The following is a 26,554-nucleotide window of genomic DNA, read 5'->3' on the forward strand; positions in this document are numbered from 1 at the left end:
CGAGTGGATCCCAGCTGCAGTTTGGAGGCGGACGGTGCGGAAGAGGCAGAGAGTGGTCGCGGAGATTGGGTGGAATTAGGGAAAAAGTGAATTCCTCCTTGGATGCCACCAACGGGGACAGCGTCTCTGATGGTCTTCCCGGCGCTGGGGTGGCTGGTCACGAGGAGAGAAGTCCCCTCCGTCCCACCGGTCCCCGCTCCCCTCCAGGGACCGGCCGCTGCCGTGCTGCCCACAGAGAGGACAACAGGTACCTAAATAAAAAGCAAAACTTTTAATATTTGTCAGTTTGTAATATCAAAGTCATCTGGATTCAGAGACAGAGGGTTTCTGCGGAGACAACCATCCGTTTTTACTCAGTAAAAAGTATAGTAAACCCAAAAATTCAAATATTTTATTTACTTCACCTAAAAAACAAGCAACCCAATAAGTAAGATGTACATAGGTTCCCCAGATTTGTCCCTAATAAATTTTTTTAAAGATTTATACAATTTCTACAGAAACGTACAGTGTATCAAAATCTGCATAAATCAAATTTATAAAATATGTAGAAATGCATAGTGAGATTATCATCCACTTACAAAGCAAGAATATGGGAATTATTGGTTGTTTTTGTGTTTTTTTTTTTTTTTTTTCCAAGCCGGCTACAGTAGGAAAGAGTCATTCCAGCAACAGCTCCCCCCGGGCTCGGGTTCTGGGAGGTGCCAGTGGCACGCACAGATTCAGTCGCATGCGCAGCATCAGCTTTCCCAGGAATTGCACTGAATACCCATTTTTACCCATTCTCTCTCTCATGCATAGTCGTACGGTTAAATTAATCCACCCCCGACGCACGACAAGGAGTCAGTTTTCGTACACACGAAGGAACAAGTTCTGGCAACACACCCTTATTGTCCTTTTTTTTTTTGTTTGTTTGCTTTTACTTTTTCCCCAGTTTCTCCCTCCTTTGTTTTCTGGTTTCCATAGCTCTGCGAGGATAGGTAAGTTTAAAGGAATTCAGAACTAACGGAGCAGTGCAGGCAGCCCTAAAAAGACCAAAACTGTCACCAAAGAGGAGGGAGACCCCTCATTAACACCCGTGGGAGCTGCGGGCGTCACTGCTCCTGATTTCGGGGAAGTATTTCCTCGTATTTAATAGACACAAAATGTGGAACCAAGGGAGCAGGGGTAAGTCATTCCCCCTCCCTCCTCATTCGGGGCCAAGATTTGTGCTCCGAGCGGAGTTTTCTCACACGTTTTCCCTATTCCCGACACTATCACACCACGCTGTTCCGTCCTGTTTTCACCATCCCTCGGGAAAAATTTTCGGTGGCAAAAATAAGAAGAAAAATCGGTATGAATAAAGGCGGTTTCAGGGTTTCCATTCCTCTTTCCAAATCGGAACCCGGCAGCCCAAGGAGCTGCAAAGAGTTAGCCAGGTGTGGTCAGGAGCGGGACGGTTTTTACTCCTAATTAAAAGCTTTAGTTCCTCCTCCAAGTGATTTCAATTTAAAATAACTCTATAAACCAAGCATTGGCTTCTTTCTAAGTTTTACATAATTGTGCAGTTTTATTTTCTTCCTTCCTTTTCTTTTAAATTATTCCGGTGTAAGGCATGGTTTAACCAAGCGAGTTAGTGCTTTATAAATTCCCAGCCGGGATGGGGAGGGAGATTATTTCCATCAAATCGTACCAGCTCTTCCTCACCCCACGCGCCCAGCGGCCGCCCGAGCCCGGTAGCCAAACTGGCCACCGAAATCCCTCTGTGGCAACACAATAATTATTTGGGGGGTGTGTGGCACGGCCGGTCCTTACCCCCGGTGACAGCTCAGAAAAGCCTATCCCGTCAATTCCCAACAAATGCTTTTCCTCGGGGAAAAAGAGAGAAATGAAAAAAGAGGCACTAAATATGTCAAAATTCACCTTCCAAAAAAGCAGCATGACGGTGAGAGAAGGCCACCCTGGCTGGTAAAACCTGTGGCAGTGCTTAGTAAGATGTCAAATTAAATTAAAAAAAAAAATAAAAAAAAAAATAAAAAATATACAACAGGTTGAAAATCCCCCAGTTTCTGTGAAAAACCTGGTTTACTCCAACCTTTTCAAGTGTGTGTAAAAAATAAAACAAACAAACTGCCTTCAGAGCCCTGAGTGTAATCCCAAAGAAGAGGAGGCTTTTAGCCGTGTTCCTGGGAGGCACGGCTAACAGCACGGTAATTTACCAACTGAAAACCAAACCAAAAACCCAAAAAAAAAAAAAAAAAGAGAGATGTAAACATCTACAGAGTTTAAGGTAAAGCAGTTTTGTAAACATTAACTGCGGATGATAATGTTATTGTCATAATAATCATCACAGTTCCTCTACGTCCTTCATCCCAGCCGGCGGCCGTACGGAGTTCATGATTGCAGCAGTTTTCCAGGCGGTTTCCAGTCCGGTCCCAGTTTGGGGGGGTCAGTGGGAAGGTATGTCCCATCCCCCCCGCCTCCCCAGAGCTACACGCTCAGGATGTTGTTCATTTCCCACTTCTGCGAGGCTTTCCCGGAGTCGCACTCGGAAATGAAGACTTGATGGAGCACCTCAGAGCGGTCCAAGCACTTCCCGGATGGAATGTGGGTGAATCGGTGCAGGTTCTGGAAAAGAAAACCATGGGGAACGTGCCTTGGGTGTGGTGGTTGGGGGTTTTTAACATTTTTGTTCACAACTTTAATACAGCTATTTAAAAAAAACCAACAGGTTTTAGAGGCCCAGAATGGATCAGTTTTTACTCATTTTATTATTTGTTAAACCTGGACTTTCCCAGCCTTCGTATTATCCATTCTGCTGGTGACCACCAAAACCCCTGGGGCTCTGCTGGTGGCCACCGAGGCTCTACTAGAATCATAGACTCATAGAATCATTCAGGTTGGACGAGACCCTCGGGATCATCGAGTCCAACCATCTTCCCTACTCTACAAAGTTTTTCCCTACACCATATCCCCCAACACCACATCTAAGCGACTCTTAAACACATTCATACTAGTTGCCACCAAGGCTCTGCTGGTGGCCACCCAAGCCCCGATGCTCTGCTGGTGGCCACCAAGGCTCTACTGATGGCCACTGAAGCCCTGGGGCTCTGCTGGTGGCCACCAAGACTCTGCTCCTGCTCGAGCAGCACCAGCATCCCGCTCACCCACGTGGCACACAAACATTATTGATTTTTAAATTTCAGGCGTAAGGAATTTGGCTGCCTAAATGCAGAGGAAAGCTGGGGGGAAATGGCGTTAAGGGGACTCATAACTACGCAAAACACTAGATGGACTGAAGGAAAATGCCCATGGAAGGAAAATCGCCCCGGCAGAGGCTCTCGGACACGGAGCCAAGCGCTGAGCGGCCACAGCCAAGGATAACGTCACCCTGGGACTACTCCGTCTCATTATTTTTTAAGAGCCAAACAGAAACACAACCTTAGATGTTTTTTAGAATCACGCTCTCAAAGCCCGCAGAGAGGAGCCGCGGATGCAGGGAGGGAGGGAGGGGGCCGCCCCCCGCAGCCAGCATTCCTCCCCTGCAGCGGGAACTCGGGGGCTTTGCAATCCCAGCGCCACACCCAGCGCTCACAACACCGCCCCTAATTAGCAAAGGGCTAACGAACGGGGGAAAAAAACACCGAAGGAGGCAGAGACAGCACAAAAAGGCAGAGTGTGCAGAGTGTGCAGAATTAAAAAGTGCAGAATTTAAAAGATCTGCTGCCTGACCCTGTCCTAGAGCTTCATTTGCGGAGACACATAAAATAGTTTAAAAAAAAAAAAAGAAAGGTGCAATAAAACCCCAGGATGCAAGTTACGATTGCTTTTTTCTTTCCCGCCCTCTCGCTGCCGCTTACCTTGAAGTACTGCCAGTCCCTGTGCTCGTTCTGGTTACAGTGGGTTATCAGAACCTTGGACCCGTCCGGCCCCTTCGTTAAGCACTGGTCGTACTGCATGAGCTGATTGGCTTCGTTAATTCGGAAGAGCTAAGAGTGGGAAAAGAAAAAAAAAAAAAAAAACAAACAAAACAAAACAGGCAACTTTTTAACAGTTGACTCAAAACAACGAGTATTTTAGAAACGCTGAAAATACCACCAAAACCACGTCATTCAAAATATTGTCCCTGTTGTCACACCCGTCTCTCGGGAAAGGTCTTTGTTTCACAGGATGTAACGCGCGACACTCACTTTCACGGAGAACTTCCCCGGGGGGTTTCCAAGGGTAAGAAACTTACCCGGCTGGACCGAAACTACACAAAATAAAGGGATGGTGATCTGGGAGGTTTCTGAAAGCCTTTGATTAAAGCCTTTGCGTGATGTGACAACAATTCTCTCTCCCTCTCTAAAGCTCTGGGCCTGGACACCCAGTTCACGTGATGGCAGTAAAACTTTGGGTGTTTTTCCCACGGAGGAGCTCAAACTAATGCATCCAGATACAAAAAGATCACCCTGGCTTCTTATGAAATAATCCTTAGAGGGTTTTGGCGGGTAACAGATACAGGAAAAGCAGTTCGGGGAACTTTTTTTTCATTAAATATCAAAATAAAAGAGACATTTCCAAGGGCTACAAAGAGCTGACCCTCTCTCTCCACGCGGTTTCACGGCTGCCCTGACAAGACTCGCCCGGTTCAGGTCGTCACCACCATAAATAAGGGCTTTAAATGCTGAAAAGTTTCCCGGCTGAGAAAAGGAGATAGAAATGGAGAAGAGCGGGGAGGTTTGCACAGGCACAGGTCAAACCCCCCACGGCAGCGTGGATTGCAACCACCTACTGGCAATTACGGTCTGGCAATTAATTTGTAAACGAAGCAGAGATTGTGCTGGATTCCTCCTCTCCTGTGGCGGAAGACGAGTCGCTGCCGGAAGGTGTTTTATCCTTCTCTAAGAGCAAATCAGCTTTGTGAATTAACGGAGCCAACGTGAGTAAGGGAGGTTGTTTCTGAAGCATTAATTATGGAATTATTTAGTGCAGACAAATGATTAATGCTGACTCAGCAACCGCGCTATGAGCCACGGTTGTTCCAGCGCCGTGACACAGTTGCTTTAAAACAGCCCTTCTTTCCTCAGGCACCAATTTGCCCTCAATTTTGTACCCTTTGTGTTGGAAATGCTATTTTCAGACCCCCGTATTTTCATGACATCGGTGCCCTTATGGAAAACCCCAACTCCCGTCCTTGTGGCTGGCACCCAAGTGACTTTTCCTACGGGGCAAGCAGGAGCCCAGCCCGTGGCCACCTGTGGCAAGCACTTCTCCTCCAGCCTAACCCCCCCCGGGCTCCTCACCTGGTTCCCCCCCATGCGGTGGCAGGGCCCCAGCTCCACGAAGCCGCCGTTGGTGTGGCCCATGCTGTCGATGCAGTACGCCGTCTCGAAGCCTCGGATCTGCAAAAGGGGGGGGGTTGCATTTTAACTTTTTTAACCTTTATTTTAATTTCTTTTAAAAAAAAACCCCACCCCTACATTCCAATTCTGGAAAGAAGAGCTTTAGATATAACTGAAGACAGGGCTAGAGATTAAATAATCCTTCAAGGAAATATGGAGATAATTGAAAAAAATCACACCTCTTAGAAAATATATAATTTTTTTTCCTCAAGTTATATCTCTATCACTCTTTGGCTCGTACCATATACCTTAGAACAGCAGCAAAGAGCCTGTTTTCAGAGTGATGTCAAGTAACAACCTCTTCCTTTTAAGTTCCCATTTTTTTTTTTTTTTAAATCTTCTAAAATAAATGCCAGTTCCATGCTGTACCCACCTCTCCCCAGTCCACGTTTTTGGGTGGCAAGGGATAATAGGAGGTTATGTCGTACGCTATTTCCTCCATAAACCACTTAAAGCTCTTGCAGTTGTGATCCTCTCGGAACTTCTTCAGCTCGGAGACATCTCCGTAGGGCAGCGCCTTGGTCTCCGGCCGGCTGGCGTAGAAGTAATCCCGGTACTCGTCCCACCACACCTCCACAACCCGCACGTAGTTCTGGGAGGAACAAGGACATTGCTGCACATTCAGGCCCGAAATTCAAGCGTTTCTTCTCAAAAAGCGACAGCGTGAAATTATTATATGGCGCTGATCATTTGTCACCTTCCGCAGATACCACCAGACTCACGTGTGTTATTTTCAAGTGACATTTTAGGGCTGAAGCCAGAAAAACAAACTGCTTGAGGAGAGTACTAAGACTTTTTCTTAAGTTTAGAGGATCTTTATTTGAAAATAAAGACTCCTCAGTTGTGGGTGCAATGAAAGGCTGCAATCACCTCCTGCGAACCAGCACCGCAATTCAGAGATTGTGGTCACCCTTTTACTACAGAGAATGTATTAAAACACGGACATTGGTCCACTAAGGGTGAAAAAATTGAGTATTAAAGGGGTGAGCTATGACACACCCAGGAGATTTTACCTTCCCAAATAAAGGGGTCTATGAAAATGACTCACAATCCTTCTTCTCAGTCCCTTTGATGGCTCCTGTCTCTCTATTACCTGTTTTCTTGATGCACACTCCCAGTTGTACAATTCTTATGGCATTAGTGGTCTGGGGAAAACAGGCTCCATAGATGTGATAACGGCACAAGTGATTGTGAGTTTGACTTCTAATCCCCATCCAGCGTAACTGGAACAAAGCCATAAAAGAGCCCATTTTCTGTGGGATGGGAAGGAGCCCAAAGGGGCAGAATTCCCACATCCCGCCTTGCACGGAGAAGGAACTTTGCATTTTAGAACCTTTGGTGTTTCGTTGGATTCAGCAAATGGACAAGCAGACCCACCAAAGGTGTAAATATTCACTCAGTAAATATTTTTGATCAGTTTTTCAGGAGAGTGCAATGGTTTTTATCGTTTTGCGGAAGGCAAACAAGCCCCTTGCCTGCCCTGAGCGATGGAGCCATCAATGGCCATCCTGTCTCCCAGCTGTGCCCATCACCCCTGCCCTCCCTCGTACTCATCCCTGTCCTTGTCTGATCAAAATATTAATCAATTCCCATTACTAACAGAGGATTTTTATTTTTTGGGGGTGCCAGGTTAGTTTTCTACCATTAAATTGGGCTGGGACATTCCCCTTTCAACAGCCCCAACCGCTGGCTCAGCTCAACCACACTCTAACCCCACCAGTGGTCATCATCCCAGGTAACATCCAGGAAGATGGCTCTGGGCTCGGAATTCCCAAAGAACTGGGTCTTTGGGAACAGGATTTGCCCACACCAAAACACTGCACAAGAAGCAGCTCGAAGTAGGCAAGAGGAGACCTTGCAGGAGGGTGGTCTCTCTTTCTGCTGGTGGGGAGGTGGAGCAGGAGATGGGCTCCAGGAACCTCTGCTCTTAATAACGGTGGGATTGGCACAGAGATTTCCCTCCCGCAGGGATGGACCGTCTCAGCTTCAGGCAACAAATAGATTTCCTACTGATAATTTAAGTAGTTTTATCTAAAACTGTTGTTATCCAATGTCAAAACCCGTCCCCGGGACTGCAGGGAAGCGGTACCTTGAGGGTGGGAGAGGAGCCCACGTAGACGGGGGGCGGGTTGCCCTGCCAGCCCTGCAGCCGGTAGATGTGTCCCACGCGGGAGCAGGGCACGAAGAGCAGCTTCCCCCCGCACTGCCAGATCTGCCAGGCAAAGCACAGGGGGGGAAATTCAGATACACGCACAGGAATTTAAGCCAGACAAAGAGATAATAAATTACGGAAGAAATGTCAACCACTTTTCTTACAATGCTGTGTGATACAGTTAAATATTTTCTCTTCAGATGCCACATAAACACAAGCGGTGTCTGAAATGACAGGCTGTGTTGGGAACACCTTCAACTCGGCCATTAAATAACTAAATTACTTTTTTAAAAAAGCTCTGAAAAAAGTTTGCCATCTCATTTTTCTCAATAAAGACTAGTAGGAGAGGGGAATGTCTTTGGTAATCCATTGTTCCACGAACAAACAGCTTTTTCTTTAACTATAGCAGCTGAGAATAACAAATGGTTAAAACATGTCACCATTCTGAAATTCCCTCCCTCCCACACGGCCTTGGATAATTTACAGGGAAAAAAAACAACATACCTAAATCTGAGTTTAGCTGTGCAATAATTTTGACAAGTTTGAAATGCATCAAATCCCAGTGCAAGCTAACTTTGAGGATGTCCCAAATTAGCCCGAATTCCAAACTAAAAACATGACCTGACAGTGTTAGGAGAGATGGGCAAAGCAGTTCCCTTCCTTCATTCCATCCTCTTATTAATCTTCTTAAGTTTCATCAAACACCCCCCCCCCCCGACCCTCAGATGCACAAGGCCATTGTATTTGCTGTTTGCTGAGAAATGTTATTTAGCTCTTCTGAAGACCCGTGTGATCTGATGAAACCAGCCTGGAGGTCTCTCCATCCTCAACCCTTCAGTTACAAACCCACTGCAGGTCATTCCCATCACCATTTCACCCCAAATGTGATGGGCAACGAGGAGGACAGAGACCCGGGGAGTGTAACATCCTCAATAACCACCTTTTGCATCTGAATTTACGGCTGAGCGAGAGCGCTCAGAGCCTCCCCTCCAATTCCTGACACAGAATTCAGCAAACTCCAGATTGCTGCTGAGGAAACGGGATGTCTCCGCTTGTGCTCGCTAACTGGGACAGGCTCCTGCCGTCTGCCGCTGCTGTCGTTATTAGGACTGAAGCTACAAGGAGCCAACGATGATCATCGTCTGCCTCCCGCTACCTGAAGGGCAGGCACTTGCCCGGGAGGGGGAATAAATCCTCCTGAGGTGGTTCCGAGTGATGCACTCAGTGGCTCCGTTAGGAAGACTTCTTTGGTAAAGAAGTTCTTGGAATTCAGAAAAGTACATGAGGTCATTTTTCCCCCAGAAAAATGGGAAGGAGAAAACCAAATGGTTTTGTTGCATCACTACAGACTGTTAGAGGCATCTGTGCATAAACTGAGTCCTGCTGCTGCTGCTCTTTCATTAAAAACAACATTTCCCCTTGCAGACAGCACTCCGTTCCCACCAGCAGATCCACCAGATTGGACATTTTTTGGGGGGGGTGTGACCCCAAACCACTCAGAAAAATTCAGGTCTCAGAACCAAAGCCCCCAGGGGGACACGGTGGGGGACAGACAACTCTGCCACAGCATCTCCTGGCCACCAAACCTTCCCGGCTTGGCGAGGTTGAGGTGCTGCAAATCTGCCTGAACCCCAAACAGAATTATTTAGAGAAAAAAAGACCAACTAAACGGAATAAGTTTTCAGTTTTCGGTGTTACCTTGTAAGAGATTTCGAAGTTTTCCCCCCCCCAGATCTGAAGCCCCGGGTCATAGAGCCCCAGCTCGAAGAAGAAGTCGCGCTCGATGGCGAAGAGCCCACCAGCCATGGCGGGGGACCTGCGAGAGGGACACAGCGTCACGCCTTCTGACGAGGGGAACGCGGTAATTAAGGAAGCAATTCACCCGTAACATAGAATAAAGATTAGGTAAATGGCAATACACTGAAAAAACCATAAAGCTTTGTCACCGGCTTCCAGCAATTTTCTGAAGCGCCATTTGTATAATTTCTAGTGAAGTCAAAGATTTTTTTAATTTTTTAAATTTTTTTATTTAGACACAAAATGCAGGTGGGTGTTACCCGCTCAGCCAGCCACACGCTTCTGCTGAAATCAAAAAAGGGAAGGCTCAGCGTGACAAGGTGTTTGTCTCCTGAAAGTCCTTCAGGCTGCTGAGAGAAGAGACGAGAGAGTAGAACTGGCTGTTTGACCTTCTGAGGAGCTGCCACATGGAAACTTATTGTCTATTAAACAAGGAACAGAGTTTTTTGGGCTGAACAGCACCTTTCTCTCTCCTCCCTCCGGCTGCTTTCCCACCGCTGCCACACGAGACACTTTTCTTCATACTCAGGGAAATTTTTAAGAGGGCCCGGATCAACTTGTACAAGGTTTCCCTCTTGGTTTATTTATTTTTTAATTAATTAATTTTTTCTTAATGGCTTTGTAAATCCCCCCGTGTACACCAGGGCTCAATTAGCAAGTTTTAATGCGTTGAAAAGCCGCTGTGGTTTGGACAGGAGCATTTTTGCAGAGCAGCTCCAACCACTATCCCTTGGTAGCTCGAAATGGAGAAATGAAGCCATTTCCCACGTACCTACTGAGGGTTTCTCACCTGCTGAGCAATAAACATATTAAAAAATCCTTAATGGATAGAAGCTGGAGTCCCCGCTAAATTGGTAATTTATAAAAAAAAAAAAAAAGCTGGTAAGGAAAAAGTGAATTCTTTCTGACGTCGGATGATGTGCAGCACTGAAGGACCGGGATCACTCTTGTGAGCCGAGTGAAGGACAAGGGAAATATTCCTTCTCCTCCAAAGCAGCAGAAGATGGGTCATTTCTAGCACCCTTCAGTCTCCTCATTCCATGAGATTTTTAACTTTGTGCTGCTCCTTTTAACAGTTATTACAGTTTTCCCAGAAAATAAGGGGGGTTTTCCGTTTTGTTATGTGTATTGAATTAAATTCCCTACACATACTGCGACCTCAGAAAATATTTTACAGAAAAATCTTAAGGAAGATTGTTAAACAGCCTGCTTCTTTCTCAGACGTGATCTATTATGGAGCAAGTGGGAGAACTATGACAAAAGGGATTTTTTTTTGAAGCATCGCGGTTATTGGAGCAGCTGCTCTCCCGTCACCTGGCCCCGTTACTCCTCAACGTCCCCTCGTCCCCCTTTCCCTTCTAAACCAGGCAGCCCTGGCTGGTAAAAGTCACCATTCCCTTGGTCCTATTTGCCTGGGTTTTGCCCCAAGAAAAGGCCGGGACGTGAGCAGAGGCGGGGAAGGTCTCTGTTTAGAAGCTGCCCTGTACCTCTGAAAGCGTTATTAAAAATAAAGTCATCTTTTAAAGCACCCTGCGAACATGTGTTCTGTGTTTCTGGGAACAGTTTAAAGGCTTTTTAAGACCTGTTTGGATGGTAAACACAGAAAGGCAACAGCGATGCTCGGAATAGTTTATCCCCCTCTAAGCCCATATGAAAGTTCCAATGTGGGCAGCCCTGTCAGAAAACGGTATTATTTATACCGGACCCAAAACAGATCAAAGCTTCATGGCTTCCTCCCATGTGTTGCCATTTTAGCGGAGAACAATCCCGGGGTGAGGACAGGGAATAACTGACACCAGCTCTGACAAGGTTTAAATCACGTATAGGAGCCGGAGAGGACCTTGGATGCCGAGGACGTGGGGATTGCTCTCCAACGCAGGAACACCAGAGTTAAGTGCGAAGGGGAAAGTAATAAAAACCAGCAGAACCACAGCCTCCCAGCCTTGAAAAGCCACCCAGAAACCCTCCTTTCTGCCCCGGGGTCTCCAGCCAGTTCCTCTGTGTGCAGAAGACGACATATATCCTCCTCCCAAAGCGAAAGAAAAAGGTGGGAAAACTGTGAAAGTTATTGGAGTTCTTCCAGAAAACACAGTGGGGGGGTTTCCTTTTTTTTTTTTTTCATATTTTTTAATGTTATGTGTATTAAATTAAAATTCCTACACACACCGAGACCTTAGAAAGTACCCAGCCCAGAGTCTTAAATACTCTGCTTCTCTCTCAGACGGGACCCGTTACGAAGCAAGCGGGAGAAATATGGCAAAAGGGAGTTTTTTCCCCGATGGAGGCGCAGAGCGCGGGCACTGGAGGCATGCATCAGCCCACCGCCGCAGCCACAGCCCTTACGCGCCCCCCCGGCTACCAGCAACACTCACAGCATGCTCCTCACTGCAAATCGAAGGGTTAAATAAGCAATAAGCTGCTTCCAACACTACTTTTACAAAAAAAAAAAAAAAAAAATAATTCTCAATGCTAAATAAGGTTTGCCCTGGAACCCGAATCCCACGGCGTTTGGTTTTGCCAGAGAAACCCCCCCGTCGGTCGGTTGCGCACCCCGAGAGCGGGAGCAGAGGGAAAGGAGCAGGTTGTGGCAAAGGGGGGTGTGATTTAAGGAAGCGGCCGGCGGGGTTAGAAGAGGGGAAGGTTTCCCAGGCGAGGAGAACATGCGAGTTTTAGCGGCTCAGGCTCCGGCAGAAGAGGAGAAGGGGGTGAGTGATTTTTAGCGATTACCGATAGGGTTCGGTTTTTGTCTTTCTGCTCTCCTTCTCCCGCTTGGCGAGGGGCACCCTCTTCCAGAGCATGCTCCAGTCCCACGCTCCTCTAGCAAACCCGTCTTCGTCACCACCCCCTTGGGGCACAATCTTAAAAGTGTGGCCCTCTATGACATCTATGAGGGGGACGGTGCATGTGGTTCTGCCGGGCGGGACGGCGAGGGCAAGGACCCCCGGTGGCACACAGGGAAAACAAAAAAAGAGTCGGGGAGGGGGGGGAGGGAAAAAAAAAAAAAGGACAATTATCCATTAGGATTGACAGTAGGTAAACAGCTGGCTTTACCGATAAGGCTCAGTTTTATGCTTTCGTTTGGACTTTTCCTTGTGGCTTAAGGGAACGCGTTTCCACAGCAAACTCCAGTCCCAGGCCCCTCTGGCAAAGCCATCTTCATCCCCACCTTGTTGTGGCTCAATGGAATAATCATTCCCATCTATGTAATCTATTAGAGGTACAGTACATGTAGTTCTGAAACATTTACAGAAGGGAAAGAGAGAGCAAAATACAATTTCAGAAGGAGCAATCTGTCTAATCCGAAATTCACACCGTCAGTCATTAACCTCACGGAGCAGTCTATATGGAAAGTCACTTGTAAACATGCTAAAGACGAAGCCTCTTTAGAAGAAAAAAAGAGACAGTCCTTTCTTTATGTTGGTTTAAGAGGTCCTGAAAGCAGAAAAGTTAGGTCTGAAATGCTAATATATTGATTCATTTATCAATACTTGTTCCTTTACGTGCACTTCTTGGCATCGCTCTTCTAATAACGCACTGCCCGAGGCGGTTAATGTTAGAAATGTAATATTAAATTTAATACTAAATTGAAATCTAACCCCTCTAAAAAACTTTAGAGGGCTGGGCTCCCACAGTATCATCATTTCCCCTAATTTCTATTCGTATCAGATCTCAGCTGTCAACAAGTATGATAAGCTCATCAGACTTGTTTATGTAGGGGCTTTTACTAGTGTAAAACATGGATTTTCACCGTTCTGTCCTATTCCACTGCCCACATCCAACCTCTCGGGATACAAAAAGTTACTGTGCTTTCCTGGCAGCAATCTTCAGTCCATTTTTGCCTGTCTGATTTTCAATATGCTCCCCGTTGTGATCTATCACATAGAATATTCACCAAGGAAAAGACATTATCTTGTTATCGCCCCAAATTTTCCCAAAGGGCTTCCTGGTGACCAAACCTGGAGCATTTCCATCTCTTTAAGTCAAAGAAGCGCTAACACCGTGCTGTTTTTCGGGGCCGCAGCAGCAGCGGGGGCAAATATGGTCTTTAAACTGAGTTACAGCCTTTAGAACACACAGAAAAAACCCTCTTCAGGAAAGCCCTGGTAGTAAGAAAGGTTAACAAATAGTTTTTAGGATTAAGCAGTTGTTTTTTACGGGATTAAAGACTTTAAACAAGCACGTGGTTTCCTCAACGCCCCCCCCAGCTCGGAGCACAGGGCTCAGCAGCCTTGAGACCTGGGGAGGCTCCGCAGCCCCTGGTTTTGTCGAGCTGTTTGGTTTGATCAGGCTCCTTATTCAGCTGGAATGGAACATTTTTATAACAGCCCCTCGGACTGTGCAAAAGACAAGAGTTGTCTTATATTTAATCTACACTAAGCAAAATATTCAGTGTTCCTATTAAAATAAACCAACCAGAGAATTATTCACCCAACTATTTTCCTTCCTCCCCACACAGCTTTTAGACCGGGAGATAATAAAATCATCAAACAGCAAATATTGCCACAGTTTGCTATAGCTATACATTGATATAGATATAAAACTCAGCGACTGTAGTTTGAAAAGCAAAGATTTTTACTGTGCCTTTTCCTTCCTAAGAGGGCAGACACTGGAAATAACGGGAGAACGTTACCTGTCCTTAGATATAGGAGCTATAAGTGGCGCATACCAATTAGTTCCCACCTCACAATGGGCATCGAGGTAAACCAAAACCTTCAAAAAGAAAAAAAAAAAAAGTAAAGTCATTAATATTTCTGTATACGAGATCACAATGATTTAATTAAGCTTATTTACACTGAAATACTTTCATATTATAAACTAAAAAATGAAGCTTCAATGAGTAAAATTAATCTCTTTTTAAAACAGTATCAGTAATACAGTATTACGTTTCTCCAGGTCTATTTGAACATAGAACCACCACCATCTTCTCCCCAAAAAAAAGACAAAAAAAGGAGAGACTTGTGTGTGAAGCGGCTCCCACCTGTCCCAGTTTCGCCTTCTGGGCCCCGATGCTCCTGGCTTGGATTAAACCTTCCCTCCTCTCATTTCGAAACACCTTGACGAGGCCGTTCCACTGCTTAATATACTCATCCAGCCGCTCTTTTAAGTGTGCTATCAAGTGACAAAGAGAGAGAAAAAAAAAAAAAAAAAAAAAAAGTATTTTGGGTGAGGTTTAATAATAACCAGGGTTTTTTATTAACACAACCCAAACACAAGTCTACTTAAAACCAGCTGCAGCCGTGGAAGAGCATCTTTGCAGCCCCACTCCCAAGCCCTGAAGGTGAGGGGATGGAGTCTGGGAGCTCTCAGACTCTGTGGCACATCCGAAGAGACACAGAGGACACAGTTGGCCGCTCCATGGGGGACCTGGGTGGACAATTCCCCCTTCAATAGGTCTCAAAGTGGCTTCCAGGTCTTTGTCGGGATTTCACCCAGGCAGAGAAGTTTCTACCCTTCAACACATGGTCCTTCCTCATCGGACGATGTGACACGGGCAGCTGCAGGCACGACTTTGCAGTTAAACGTTTCTCTTCACCCTTTTTTTGCCTCACAATTTTTTTGTGTCAGTCCATCAAACCTGGGAACCCCAGACAGAAACCCACCACACTCAAGCTACTGCCCTCCCTCACCCAGACCTGTCCCCCCTTGGGGTTGGGGTGGACTCATGCCAATCTTCAACTGAAATTAATAAAGAGTAATTGGAGGGGGAGCACAGCAGTGAACAAGCTGAGGTGCATCACACTGCTGAGCACATCATGGACCCCACAGTGAACAGAGACCTTCAGCCACAGGGACCTGGTCAGCAAAGGGACCGGTGACCACCTAAGCATTAAGATGGGCTTATATGGGCAAATAGGGATGTGTATTTGCACATGGGTTGCCATAGTGCTTAGTGACATGGGTTAGTGATGGTTTTTATCAGAGTTAGGTTGATGGTTGGACTAGATGATCTTAAAGGTCCCTTCCAACCCAGACAGTTCTATGATTCTATGGCTCTGACAAACTAATCTGGCAACCCCATTCCTACCACACAATTTGACAAAAGGAGCCGAGTGTTGGATGCTATTTTGGCACAGATGATCCTGTTGAGGACTCCCAAGGGCAGGTGGGCACTTGCCCTTCCAGGCTACACTCATTTAGCTACTGCTGGTCATTATCAATCTATTTTTGTAGTGAAAAGCTCAGAAGAATTGTCAACAGCCTCAGGTTTTCTCAGTTGGGAACCAAACTAAGGCATCCGGGCACTGGTGTGTCCACACTGACCCAACGGGGAGGGACACATGGTGGGGAAGGAGAAGGATGTCCCATCGGGGAAGGAGAAGGACTCAGCACCAACAAGCCATCGGGCCACTCCAGCAGCAACATTTTCTGCACCCCAGATGAAAATAATTCAATCCTGGAGCTTGCTGCAACTTAACGTTTCACTCTGGTTTATATTCTTGCCAACAGTATTAAAAGAATAAATAAATCTAGTTTAAGCAAAAGCTACATGTAAATAACTGAAAAAAGGAACTGGTTTTTCGGAAGTGAAGTTTCCAAACTTGAAAATTCCACAGTTCTCCCAAAGAACAGCCTTCTACTACCTTTTACTACTTCTACTTCCACTACCTTTTAATACTCTTATTATCCCTCCTCTTTACCTTTATAAAAGAACAAGTTTTCTCAACTAAAAGTTTTACACATCCCCTTCTCCTTTCCCACACACATTCACAATTTCTTTTGTAAATCCCTGTGCAGTAGGAAAACCTCAAGGATATATAAATATGGAACTAGAGCAAGAGCAGTTTTATAACACGTGTGGTATAGAATAACACGTCATGTAATACATCTAGAATATATGATGGGAGAGCTGTGATACAAATTTTTGTAGGATCAATTCATTGGAGTAATGAGGTCATGCTCAAGCAGCACTAAGAGGATCTTTACACCACACCGTTATTTATGCAGCAAATTCCAAGTCCATGCCACAGAAGGACCATCAGGAATGTTTTAGGGATTTAAGCCCTGAAGTTATTTCCAGCCTGCGAAGCCGAACGTTTCACTTGTCCGACGTTCAGCCGTGTCCGGCTCACTGGGAGCTCTAAAACCCCGTCACGCCGACGGCAAAAAGCTTTTCCGCAGCACAAGGCTCAGGGCTTTGCAGTCCATTAGCTGAAACCCTGCCGGGGCAGCAGCAAGTGCCATTTCCCACAGGAAAACGGGATTTTTCCCTCCTCCCCACACTACAGAGACTGTGTGACAGTAGTGTATAAAATCATGTATAAAACCGTTAGATATATTGTTTGGCCAGTGCTAAATTTTGTTCACCTAGACCGTCTATTTACTCCATCTGTCAACAGCAATTCTGGTCTTTGTTTAAAAATGTATATTTTTACCCTTCAAAATATTACTATCACCAATCTGGTCCTCCCTTGTTTGGGTTCTTCTCTCTTCTCTCCTCCTCTCTCCCGTCTCAGTGCATGAATAAAGTGTGAATAAAGATTTTAAAAACACATCCCTTCTCCCAAAGACCTGAGGCACTGCAGAGTACGAGGGGAGAGAGGAAGAAAGTAGGTTTTTTTCCCCACCTCGATTCGTGGATGCCAGTTCGGGAACTAGAAAAGAAGGATGTGAGAAGCCCCAGAGCAGCTCCAGGAACGTGGGGCACAGCTCGGGCCCTGCCAGGGATTAACGCCTCCCCTCGGGTTATCTGGTGGGCTGCCCCATCGGTGGGAAATATAGACAGCAACAAAGGAGAAAAATCGGTAAACGCCAAAGCCTTTTCAGGCTGGTGGGACACCGGGACTTCCCTCGCACTCACCCTCTGCAGGTACATGGGCTACAAAGGGAGCTGGACCCCCTGAGATCCTCACCTCTGTGCTCCAGGCAGAAATAAAGCCGGTAAATCAGAGCACCTAGACAGCTGTCACTGAGGACCTAGGTACATAACTGCAAATGGAGGGAAATTCAGAGAATCTGGTGTTATGAATTCTCATGGCCCTTCCAGACCAGCTCTATCCTCCCCACAGCCAGTGCTCACAGCAAAATAAACTCTTGCCATCAAGAAACACCAGAAAAACTGGGGAAAAAACCCCACCGATGCCAGGGTAGAAGCTGCTGCAACACTTCTGGGACTCGGACGTGCATGAACAGGGAGTCTCCATCGGCAATATCACAGCTGGCACCATGGAATGAGCTCAGCATCACCTTCTCATCGTGCTCTGGTGAGGGCAAACGTGGTCGGGCAGGAGGTAGCGACCTCCCCACAACCCCCCCAGCCAAACCCCTGCTGCAGGAGGGATCCAGGATGGATGGGAGAGCGTCAGTCAGCAAAAGGGTCTGCTCCCAACTGACTTTATCCAGAGAATTATAACAAAAATAGCATTTCCCAAGTGTTGCAGCTGTAATACGGCTGGTGAGCAGTGAGGAACAGCCACAGGGTGTGTGAGGAAACATCTACCAGCCCAGCATCTCCATCCTCCCCGCTGGGCAGACACTCGTGACAGGCTGGAACGGCAGAGACGGGCTCTGAAATCAGGCAGGGAGGAGAAAACCCCATCTCTGTGCCATCAGCACAGCCCATTTTCTGGCTGGAAAAGCCAAAAGCCACCCGAAAAGCAGCTGTATGACCACTAAGAGCACCGGTGCTGTGCCATCTCCTCCCTCCAGCTCCTCCCAGGGAGGAGGGGTGGAGCAAGAGTCCAACCCCTCGGCCGTTCTTCATGTGAATTACTGAAATTAAGCTAATTATGTTTACCGAGTGAACAGCACAGAGCGGTCTGAAGAATTATTGCAGGGGAGCAGTTGCAGGAAGGTGTTCAGTGCTGCTCCAGTCCCTGCTTGGTCTCCTTGAGAAAAATCACACCTGGCGCTCGGCTTTGCTGAATTCCCCGATTCCAGAAAGTTACTGGGGAAAACAAAGTGTGGGAAACGGAGAGAGAAGGGTCTGCTGGATGCTAGGTCCAGGATAGCCCTATCTGCTAACTGTTCGTATGTGAGCAGGGAGCGTAAGTGAAGTTCTGCATTTCAGAATAAATTTATTGAAAAAATACTGCCTTTACTTAACAATCGTCATATATCGGAGAACTGCAGTAGGAGTTGTTGTGCCAGACAAATCGTTCCACGGATGACATATACACAGCAGAGTCAGCCACAACTCATGTGAAACCCAAGCACTCACTCCAGCCATTAGTAAGAAAAAAAAAACCGGGTAGTTTTTCCAGAGAGCATCAGTGTCAGTCATCAGACCGAGTCACAGCTCCTGACTTGGTCCTCGAACAGCCCTAAGGAAAGCTGCCATCCCAGCTGAAGAGGAGAAACCCCACACACGTCTGCTGACTGAATTATTAACACCATATCCCTTAGGGAAAAGAAGATATTTTTGGTTTATAGAGAGTGCGTGTACCTAAGCCAAATTCTCCAAAGCTGTAAGAGGATACAGGGGACCATAACGCCGTGCTCGGTGCCTTGATTAGACTGAGCCAGATGGAGCCGAGTTTACTACACAGGTAACTTTGCCTCTCCTGCAAAAACAAACAGAAAGCGATACCTACCTACCCACAGCTATGATGTAAAAATTAACGTATGACTTAATAGTGATTTACGCTCAAAAAAGGCAACCCTGACTGTGATGAGTTCGGGTTGAAAGTTTTCAGTGGGTATCCCTGCAGAAAACAACTCCTCCCGCCCGGCTGGAGTGGGGAGAAGCCCAGATCCCTCCATAAAACCAGGGGTTTCAGAGCAGAGTCATCTCCTTTCCGAGCTGCTGCCCAGCCCAGCCATGGGACAACCAGAGCGGAGGGTGGAGGGGACGTGTCCTGTGCCACCGGCCAGCCCAAACTCACCCGGGCTACTAAAAGCCATCGCTGTGGCCGCCTGGAAGAGACTATCGTTCTGCACACTCAAAGTCCTCGCTTTATTTATTCATTTTACTCTTTTTTTCTCTGCCAACTCCTAGAAAATCTTGCAGAACATGCAGTTTTGCTGCACTGCTTCAAAATTTGTTTAAAGTTTAAAACCAGACTGATTTCCTCTATGTAAATCATCTAACGTCTCTATATCACCTCCATTCTCTGTATTCAGCCTGCATTTGCCCCAACGCTGAAGATACCACCACCAAAGGAAAAAAGTCAGTGTATGTTTATATTTATCAGAATCACACATAAATACATACACATCATGACTATAAACCAAAACCATAAATGTATATTTCAAAGGAGGTGGAAAAATCTCTGGACTTCTGAAAATGCTGATACACAGGGCTCAAAGCAAAGCAGAAATTATAATCCTTAAAAGCCCCTCTCCACAGTAAGAAACAAGAACCAATCAGCATGATGTTCAATAAAAAAAAGGATGTTAAAAATTAAAAAGGCAGTGAAAATGAATCAGAATAATTCACCAGCCTTAGACCCATCTATAGTATAGTATTAAAAAAAAAAAAAGAAAAAATTGGATTTCTATATGGAATAAACAAAGAAATTATTCCTAACAGGCTTAACTCAAAACTCCTTCAATACTCCTAAAACTACTTTTTTTCACAAGAGCTAAGAGAGGTAGTGGTTATCCCAGCTTTCAACTAGACACAGCTCCACAGCTCATCACAAACCCCCAATGTCTGCCAGCTGAACATACACAAAGAATCGCCACCTCCACGAATCCGCTCCCTCAGAAAAGAGCTTTCCCTTCCCTGGAAACTGCAAGGACCAGGAAGAGGCGATTTACTGTTCTTGCAGAGTCAACATGATCCACGGCAGATAATAAATCAAAAGGAAACTGTTTTTAAAACAAATGAAGTTTCCCTTTCTACAAGTAGCATGTTAATATTTCAAATATACACGTAAATATTCCAAACGTACCTTTGTTGCTAAAATCGTCAATTAGCACGATTTCTGCCAAGTATTTCCTTGGTGTTCTCTTAATGACACTGTGGACCGTCCTCATGAGCGTGGACCATCCTTCGTTATGGAAGACAATGACAACGCTGGAGGTGAGCAGGTTTTCATCATAATGCCAGTATTTGCACCTGTAAAGAGTTGATTTCTTATTAGTTTTCACATTATGAGTTACAGAGCTGTTTAACAACATCTCTGTGCAAGTGAAATCTTCCCTGATGGCTGTCCTTCAAAGTAAGGAGAAATGGGGCATTAAAGGTGACGTAGCTAAAGTGCATCATGGAGGTCCGAGGCCCAAGGAGCTGCTCCCTTCCAGCCAGTGAGCCCTCTTCCTCCTGAGAGAGGGAGGATGTCCCTGGTGAACAATGACTGCCACCTCAACAGCTCCATGCTTCCTCCTGGGCAGGTGGATGGCATTGCAGGGACCCAACAAGAGACATCCCCACCGGCACGTCCTCCACCTCCATCTCCACCAGCACCACCACCTCCACCTCCTCAACCACCACCAGCACCTCCACTCTCCATCACCTCCTCCACCAGCACCTCCACCACCATGCTGCTTGTGCCACCAGTGGAGAACAGCAGAAAAGGCCCAAACTGTGGCTGCCGAGACGGGGGTCTTCTTCCAACCATGAGACCCCACGATTTAGGACGGGCTGGCCACTGGGCTCACCTACTGCATCACACACCCTAAGACACCGCTGGTTTTTTCCTAAGCCTCTTTAAATCAGATTTACCCCGTAGAAGGACTGTGAAGTGTTTCTGTTGGCTGCGCACAGTACACACGCAGAATCTGCACAATTAGCAAAGTTGCATTGTTGTGGCGAGGCAATCAAGAGCCATTAATTTATGCCCTTTCACAATAAAATCAATTTAACCATGGTAAGTGAAGTTGCTCGCAGCGGAGCAGCAGCACATGGAATGCTCCTGTCAGCTGTTCCGCAGAAAACTATCTCCATTTGCAAAAACTGCCAGAAAAGCGTAATTGCTCGTGGGAAAAATGTCATCCCACAGGAAACAAGATGTGATCTTTGCCGTTTATACCTGGAAGTTTAGCCGTGAATGATAACAAATGGAGCTGGGAAAAAAACCACCACTGAGAAACGAGCAATATGAGTAATTCAGTCCACGCTTTCCAATCATTGCATTTATCAATGACACGTTTCATTTGCAATTGTAACATCCATTCCCCCAACCGCATCCCTAAACCAGGGTGTTCACCGTCGCCCTAATTACAACCAGCTATTTCCTCGCCTGGAAGTTCCCCTCCCTGTTCACCTTTTCCAATTGCAACAACACGGTTCCTACCACCAAACCCACAGACACAGCACTTCTGATTGCAACGGGCAAAAGATTTCCTTTTTTCATCTTTCAGCAAGTCTTGTCTCAACTAGAGAGAACGTGACTTTTCAAAGACAACTATCGTGTATTAAGAAGTTATTCTTGACAAACGGAAACTTTTAAACCTAGAGCTGCACAAAAGTCCATAGTTATATTGCGCTCCATACAATAAAAAGCTTAAAACACCCAGAAATATTCCTGTGTTTGGAAAGAAATTACCTTCGTCATCAGAAATCATCACCGTTTCTGAAACTAAATTATGTTAAACGTGAAAGAACTCAAGTAACGGATCTACAGGTATTTAAAAAGCATTTCTTTGGTGAAGAAGGATGTATTTTACTGATTGTCAAGGAACACCATCAATATATATTTTCAACCTACCAGAAAAAAAAAAAAAAAAGAAATTGGTATAAACATACTATTCATTTTGGTCCCGTTGGCTGGGGAGAGAAAGATTTTTCCATTGCGTGATTAATAACAGATAAATAACAGAACCGTGTTGTTTTACACGTATATTCACCTGGATTAATTTTGGTGATAGTTATGTTAAAATGCAGGAAAACGAGGCATTACACACAGAAAGTCTCCCACTTCCCATATGGTAGGTAAGTCATATCTGGGACCAAAACGGTGAAGAGCATAAGAATGAAAGACAGTAAGAAACTTAACATAATTTTAAAAAGCCAAACCTATTACAAAAGCCCGAATTGAACAACACATCTGTGAGCAATTTATAAGCATTTTTTGATCTGTATTTAATACATTTTTAAAACATAAAACCAGAGGTCTAGACAGGCTTTTTGCTACATATCCAACCTAATCTCCTCAAATCTGTCAGCACGTCTTACCTTTTAAACTTGAAAAATCATGTGTTGCTAAATGTGCCATTTGCAAGCCATAAAAGCACTTGGTTTATACCTCTAGTAAGATCATACTTCTAGGGCTTTTTCCAGCGGCTTTACTGCCGTTGTTGGACAGTCCACAGGCTGACTCACCCGGCCCAGGAGCTCCCGAGCACGGTCTCGTCCCGCGCCTCGCATGGAGAATTAGAGCTTTGAAACATAACAGTTGCAGATCGATGCCATTAATGTGTATTTTCATCCCTGTGGCAATTTTCCCTAAGAAATTCGAACATCGCTCGATTATTTGAGCAGCAAAAACCCGGACCCTTCACATCCTGAGGGAAGGAAGAGCCTTTCTCCAGTGGAGCAGCACTGACATCCAGTGGTTGGCAAACCGAACACCAGGAAACCATACACACCTTCTCCTCCTATTTGAAGCTGAATTTTACAGTACTAGTTTCCCTGTAAATTTTAGGCATCAGAAAGGGAAAAAGCCTGAAGTTCCAGACTTGGTTTTGAAAGATTGAGTCCCGTAGATGTGGATGTCCATGCCAAAGCTATGGAGAGCTGGCCGGGGACACCTTCAGAGTGCCAGAGGAGGGGTGACAAAGAGGATTTCAACACGTTCCAACCTCTGGCTTCATCCCCTGGGTGCTCTGTCCTGCCTACAGCCAGCAAAGATACTCACCCAAAACCATTACTTTGAGTTCTTACTGGTAGAGCCAGGAGGCCAGCAGGCTGCAGCGGGGATGCAGGGAGGAGAGAGGAGCATCCTTCAGCGAGTCCAGCCTCTGGACCCTTCCCACCACTCGTCCCGACCCCCGTGAAGAGCAGCTCCATTTGCTGCCCCTTCCTCGGGTGGCCCTGGGGTGAAAGGAAGGGCCTTCAGAGCAGCCCCTGAAGAAAAACTGCCTCTTCCCAAACCATACCAGTATCACTGCAGAAAAACATGGGTTAACTCATCGCTGAAGTGAGAGAAAAGTGTTCAAGAGGGACAGTGGTGACCTCATGGAGAACTGGAGTGAGTAATGTTGCTTCAATTAGCCAACATGCTTGAGACGTTGGTCCTATGCCCTTTCCACCCTGGGGAGGGAATGGCGCTGTCAGAGACCATGCCACACCATTTCTGTCCCTCCGTCACAAAGCTGTGCACCCCCACAGCAGGAGAGAAGCCCTTCTATGGGGAAACCCTGGAATCATCAAATCATTTTGGTTGGAAGGGACCTTTAAGATCATTGAGTCCAACCATCAACCCAACACTTCCACATCCACCACTAACCCATGTCCCTCAGCACCACGTCTGCCCGGCTTTTAAATCCCTCCAGGGATGGTGCCTCCACCACTGCCCTGGGCAGCCTCTTCCAGGGCTTGACAACCCTTTGGGTGAAGAAATTTTTCCCGATATCCATCCTAAACGTCCCCTGGCGCAACTTGAGGCCGTTTCCTCTTGTCCCATCACCTGTTCCTCTGGAGAAAAGACCAACTCCTCCCAACTGACCCCACTGGCTACAACCTTTTAGATTTATCAAACGCTGACAAGTTTTACCTTATATGATAAAGCAAAGGCTATAAAGAAGCTTGGGGCAGTGGGCTCAGCCCCACAGAAATGCTTCATTTCCACCACGCCTTGCTCATCACATAGATACAATCTGGTCCAGGAACTTCAGGGTTGAGTATCACCCAAGTTTACTTAAATGCTCTATCACAGTAATTTCATTTTTTAGTTTTGCATTCAAATTACAGTTCCTTCTTCCGTTTGACCCCAAAATTCCTATGGTGCCAGATGGCACCCGCAGGGTTACGCTCCAGGAAACCTCCCAGGCTTTTCTCTGCCCTCTCCCCCAAAGTCGGGGTTTAAGGCAGAATTTAAATACACTCCAGGTGCCACGCTACACATTTTTGTGCAGTAAGAGCTCCTGTTCAGAGTTCTCATTGCAGGAGGAAAAAAAAAAAAAAAAGTAAATCCAACAAATCCAACTGCAGACAACGCACCCGGTGCCTCTGTCCTCGTCTTTGTCCTCTTCTAATTTCTCTGTTGAAACTTAAAATTTGAAATGCTATCAACCAATACTAAAGAGGTGCAGGATCCATCTTCACTGTATTTCTCACTACTGAGACCTGAAACGTTAACAGAAAATGCTTGGTTTTGCCTTAAATGCAGTGCCTGGCATTCAAACCTCTCCTGCCCACAAAGAGATGCTCAGAATATACGTGGCTAATTGCATGTTAAACACTTCTTTTTTTTCCTCCAGGAGAGCAGCGGGCAGCTGACAAGCTGCAGTGGAAAACCTGATTTAGTGTGATCACTGTAATTCACCTAATCCTCAGCCCCAGCTCTCCGTAAAGCACACAGAGATATACCCACAGGCTATAAAATCAGGTTTTTTGGTAGCAGAACAGTCCCAGGGTACCATGGGCACTCAAATAAAAGGTTTTCCCAAGGTGCCCCATGCAATGCAACCGAGTCCCTAACGCTCCATTTCCAATGGCACAGACACCAATGGTAATCGCTGAAAGCTTATTTCGTGTAACAGTACCACATACATAATGTGCACAGTGCTATAATTAAGGAACTAATCGCATTCCTGGAGAAAGCAGGCTCCACTCCAGAGCTTTTCTAGTCAATCTCCTCGGCTACGACAGCAGGGACTGGACAACCAACTACGTACCGTAAGAGAACATATTAAATTCATGTTATTCGCCTGGAGTAAAACCACAATCCATTTCTTATGAGCAGCCACGACTCCTCTGCCTTATTTCCTACTTTGATTAATTGTTTACAACTAAAGAGTTCCTTATTTTTTCAAGTCCAGCACTAAAAATTTTCTATACAGTTTGATATTTTTAATAGTACTTGGACCAACTGGAGGGTCAAAGCTGTGACCATCAAACCACGACAGGAGGAATATCTTTCCTAACTAACAGCTTTACTTTACTAACACAGAGCTCCGCAGCTGGGTATTCTTAGGTGAAGTCAGAAGTCTTTATTTCTGGCAAGAATTCCCTCCTCTGCTTGTACTAAAAATAATGATAAAAAAATAGAATGAACGCCCTTCAAAACTACGTGTATGATTTTAAAAACAAGCCAATTCTTCTTCCTTTTTGATGTGTTTTATAAAACGTCAGGAGCTGCAAAAACAGTTGTCCAAAAATACATTTCTGTACCCAGGGAGCATTGTACTCGGGAAAGGAAGCGTTACCTTTTTCAGTTTTTTCAACAAAAGCTTATTGCCAGTTGTTGTGTTTGAAGCACAAAGGTGACCCATGACAATGGACGCAATTATTCAAGTACGAATTTGTAGGGCCCAGAGGGCATGCCCTGCAACAGCACTGACATCATTAGAAAGGAAAAGTCAAACTGGATAATCCACGGAAGGAAAAAAAAAAAAAAAAAAAAAAAAAAATCACTTAAAAATCTTTGTTTTGCCACGCTGAGACTGACAGACGCGTGGGGGCGGCGCAGCTGAAATCCTGGCTCACGCTGGTGGGGAGACGGCAGCTAGCTATCGTCATGCAAAAAATAATAATAACAAAAAAAAAAAATCCAGTAAGAGATTAATTTGTCTCATGCCATAAACATCCACACAGAGTCACGACGCTGCCTCTCCCAGTCAAACTGCTCAGGATAAAATTCCCGCAACAGTTGGCAAAAGAAGCTGTCAAAAAAAAAAAAACAACAACTAGATAAATAGAGTCACAAGCCTGAAATCCCCTGGGTCGATAAGAGTAATTTGTAAGCAAGTCTTCCACGGGCTCGTTAACAACAGCACAAAGCACACCCAGCACTGATCCCTCCTTACAGCCAACACACAGTTAATTACCCCAGCATGAAACCTCATCAACAGCAGGAACATCCCTGGCTGCAGGGCTCTACAGCCATATACTGTAGTCAACAGGACAGGCAGGGAATTTCACAGAGCATCACTCCGAATACACTTTCAGAGAACGCTTCCTGACTTAAATTTCAACCCAAAGTGCAATAAGCATGACCCAAGTCCAGCAAAATCCACCAACTGAACCAGCAGATACAGGTGGGGATGTTCTACTGTGAAAATAAGCTTCATAAAGGAAAAATCCGTGTTGGTTCTTACTGGGTTTGAGAGACAAGAAACTGCAAAGAGACTACTGCAGCTAATGTGCTGTAGGTACGGAATTTTTGATAATAGTAAATGCAGATCTTCTGGAGGAACTCAC

At 45.8% G+C, this 26,554-nt stretch overlaps 1 protein-coding gene across 1 annotated transcript in view; it reads right to left on the bottom strand.

The window, feature by feature from the left end:
• Window positions 1-2,466: 2,466 nt before the first annotated feature.
• Window positions 2,467-26,554, bottom strand: part of GALNT7 (polypeptide N-acetylgalactosaminyltransferase 7) — a 55,802-nt gene continuing 31,714 nt past the window's right edge. Inside the window, exons 3-12 of the mRNA XM_074154781.1 lie at window positions 20,142-20,308; window positions 14,288-14,418; window positions 13,940-14,019; window positions 12,037-12,219; window positions 9,211-9,328; window positions 7,450-7,572; window positions 5,734-5,952; window positions 5,262-5,360; window positions 3,837-3,965; window positions 2,467-2,604 (exon numbers count right to left, since the gene is read on the bottom strand). Coding sequence (XP_074010882.1) covers window positions 2,467-2,604; window positions 3,837-3,965; window positions 5,262-5,360; window positions 5,734-5,952; window positions 7,450-7,572; window positions 9,211-9,328; window positions 12,037-12,219; window positions 13,940-14,019; window positions 14,288-14,418; window positions 20,142-20,308 — 1,387 coding nt within the window. The remainder of the gene's footprint in view (window positions 2,605-3,836; window positions 3,966-5,261; window positions 5,361-5,733; window positions 5,953-7,449; window positions 7,573-9,210; window positions 9,329-12,036; window positions 12,220-13,939; window positions 14,020-14,287; window positions 14,419-20,141; window positions 20,309-26,554) is intronic.

Source organism: Numenius arquata, chromosome 10 (assembly GCF_964106895.1).
Source record: "Numenius arquata chromosome 10, bNumArq3.hap1.1, whole genome shotgun sequence".
Classification (NCBI taxonomy): domain Eukaryota; kingdom Metazoa; phylum Chordata; class Aves; order Charadriiformes; family Scolopacidae; genus Numenius; species Numenius arquata.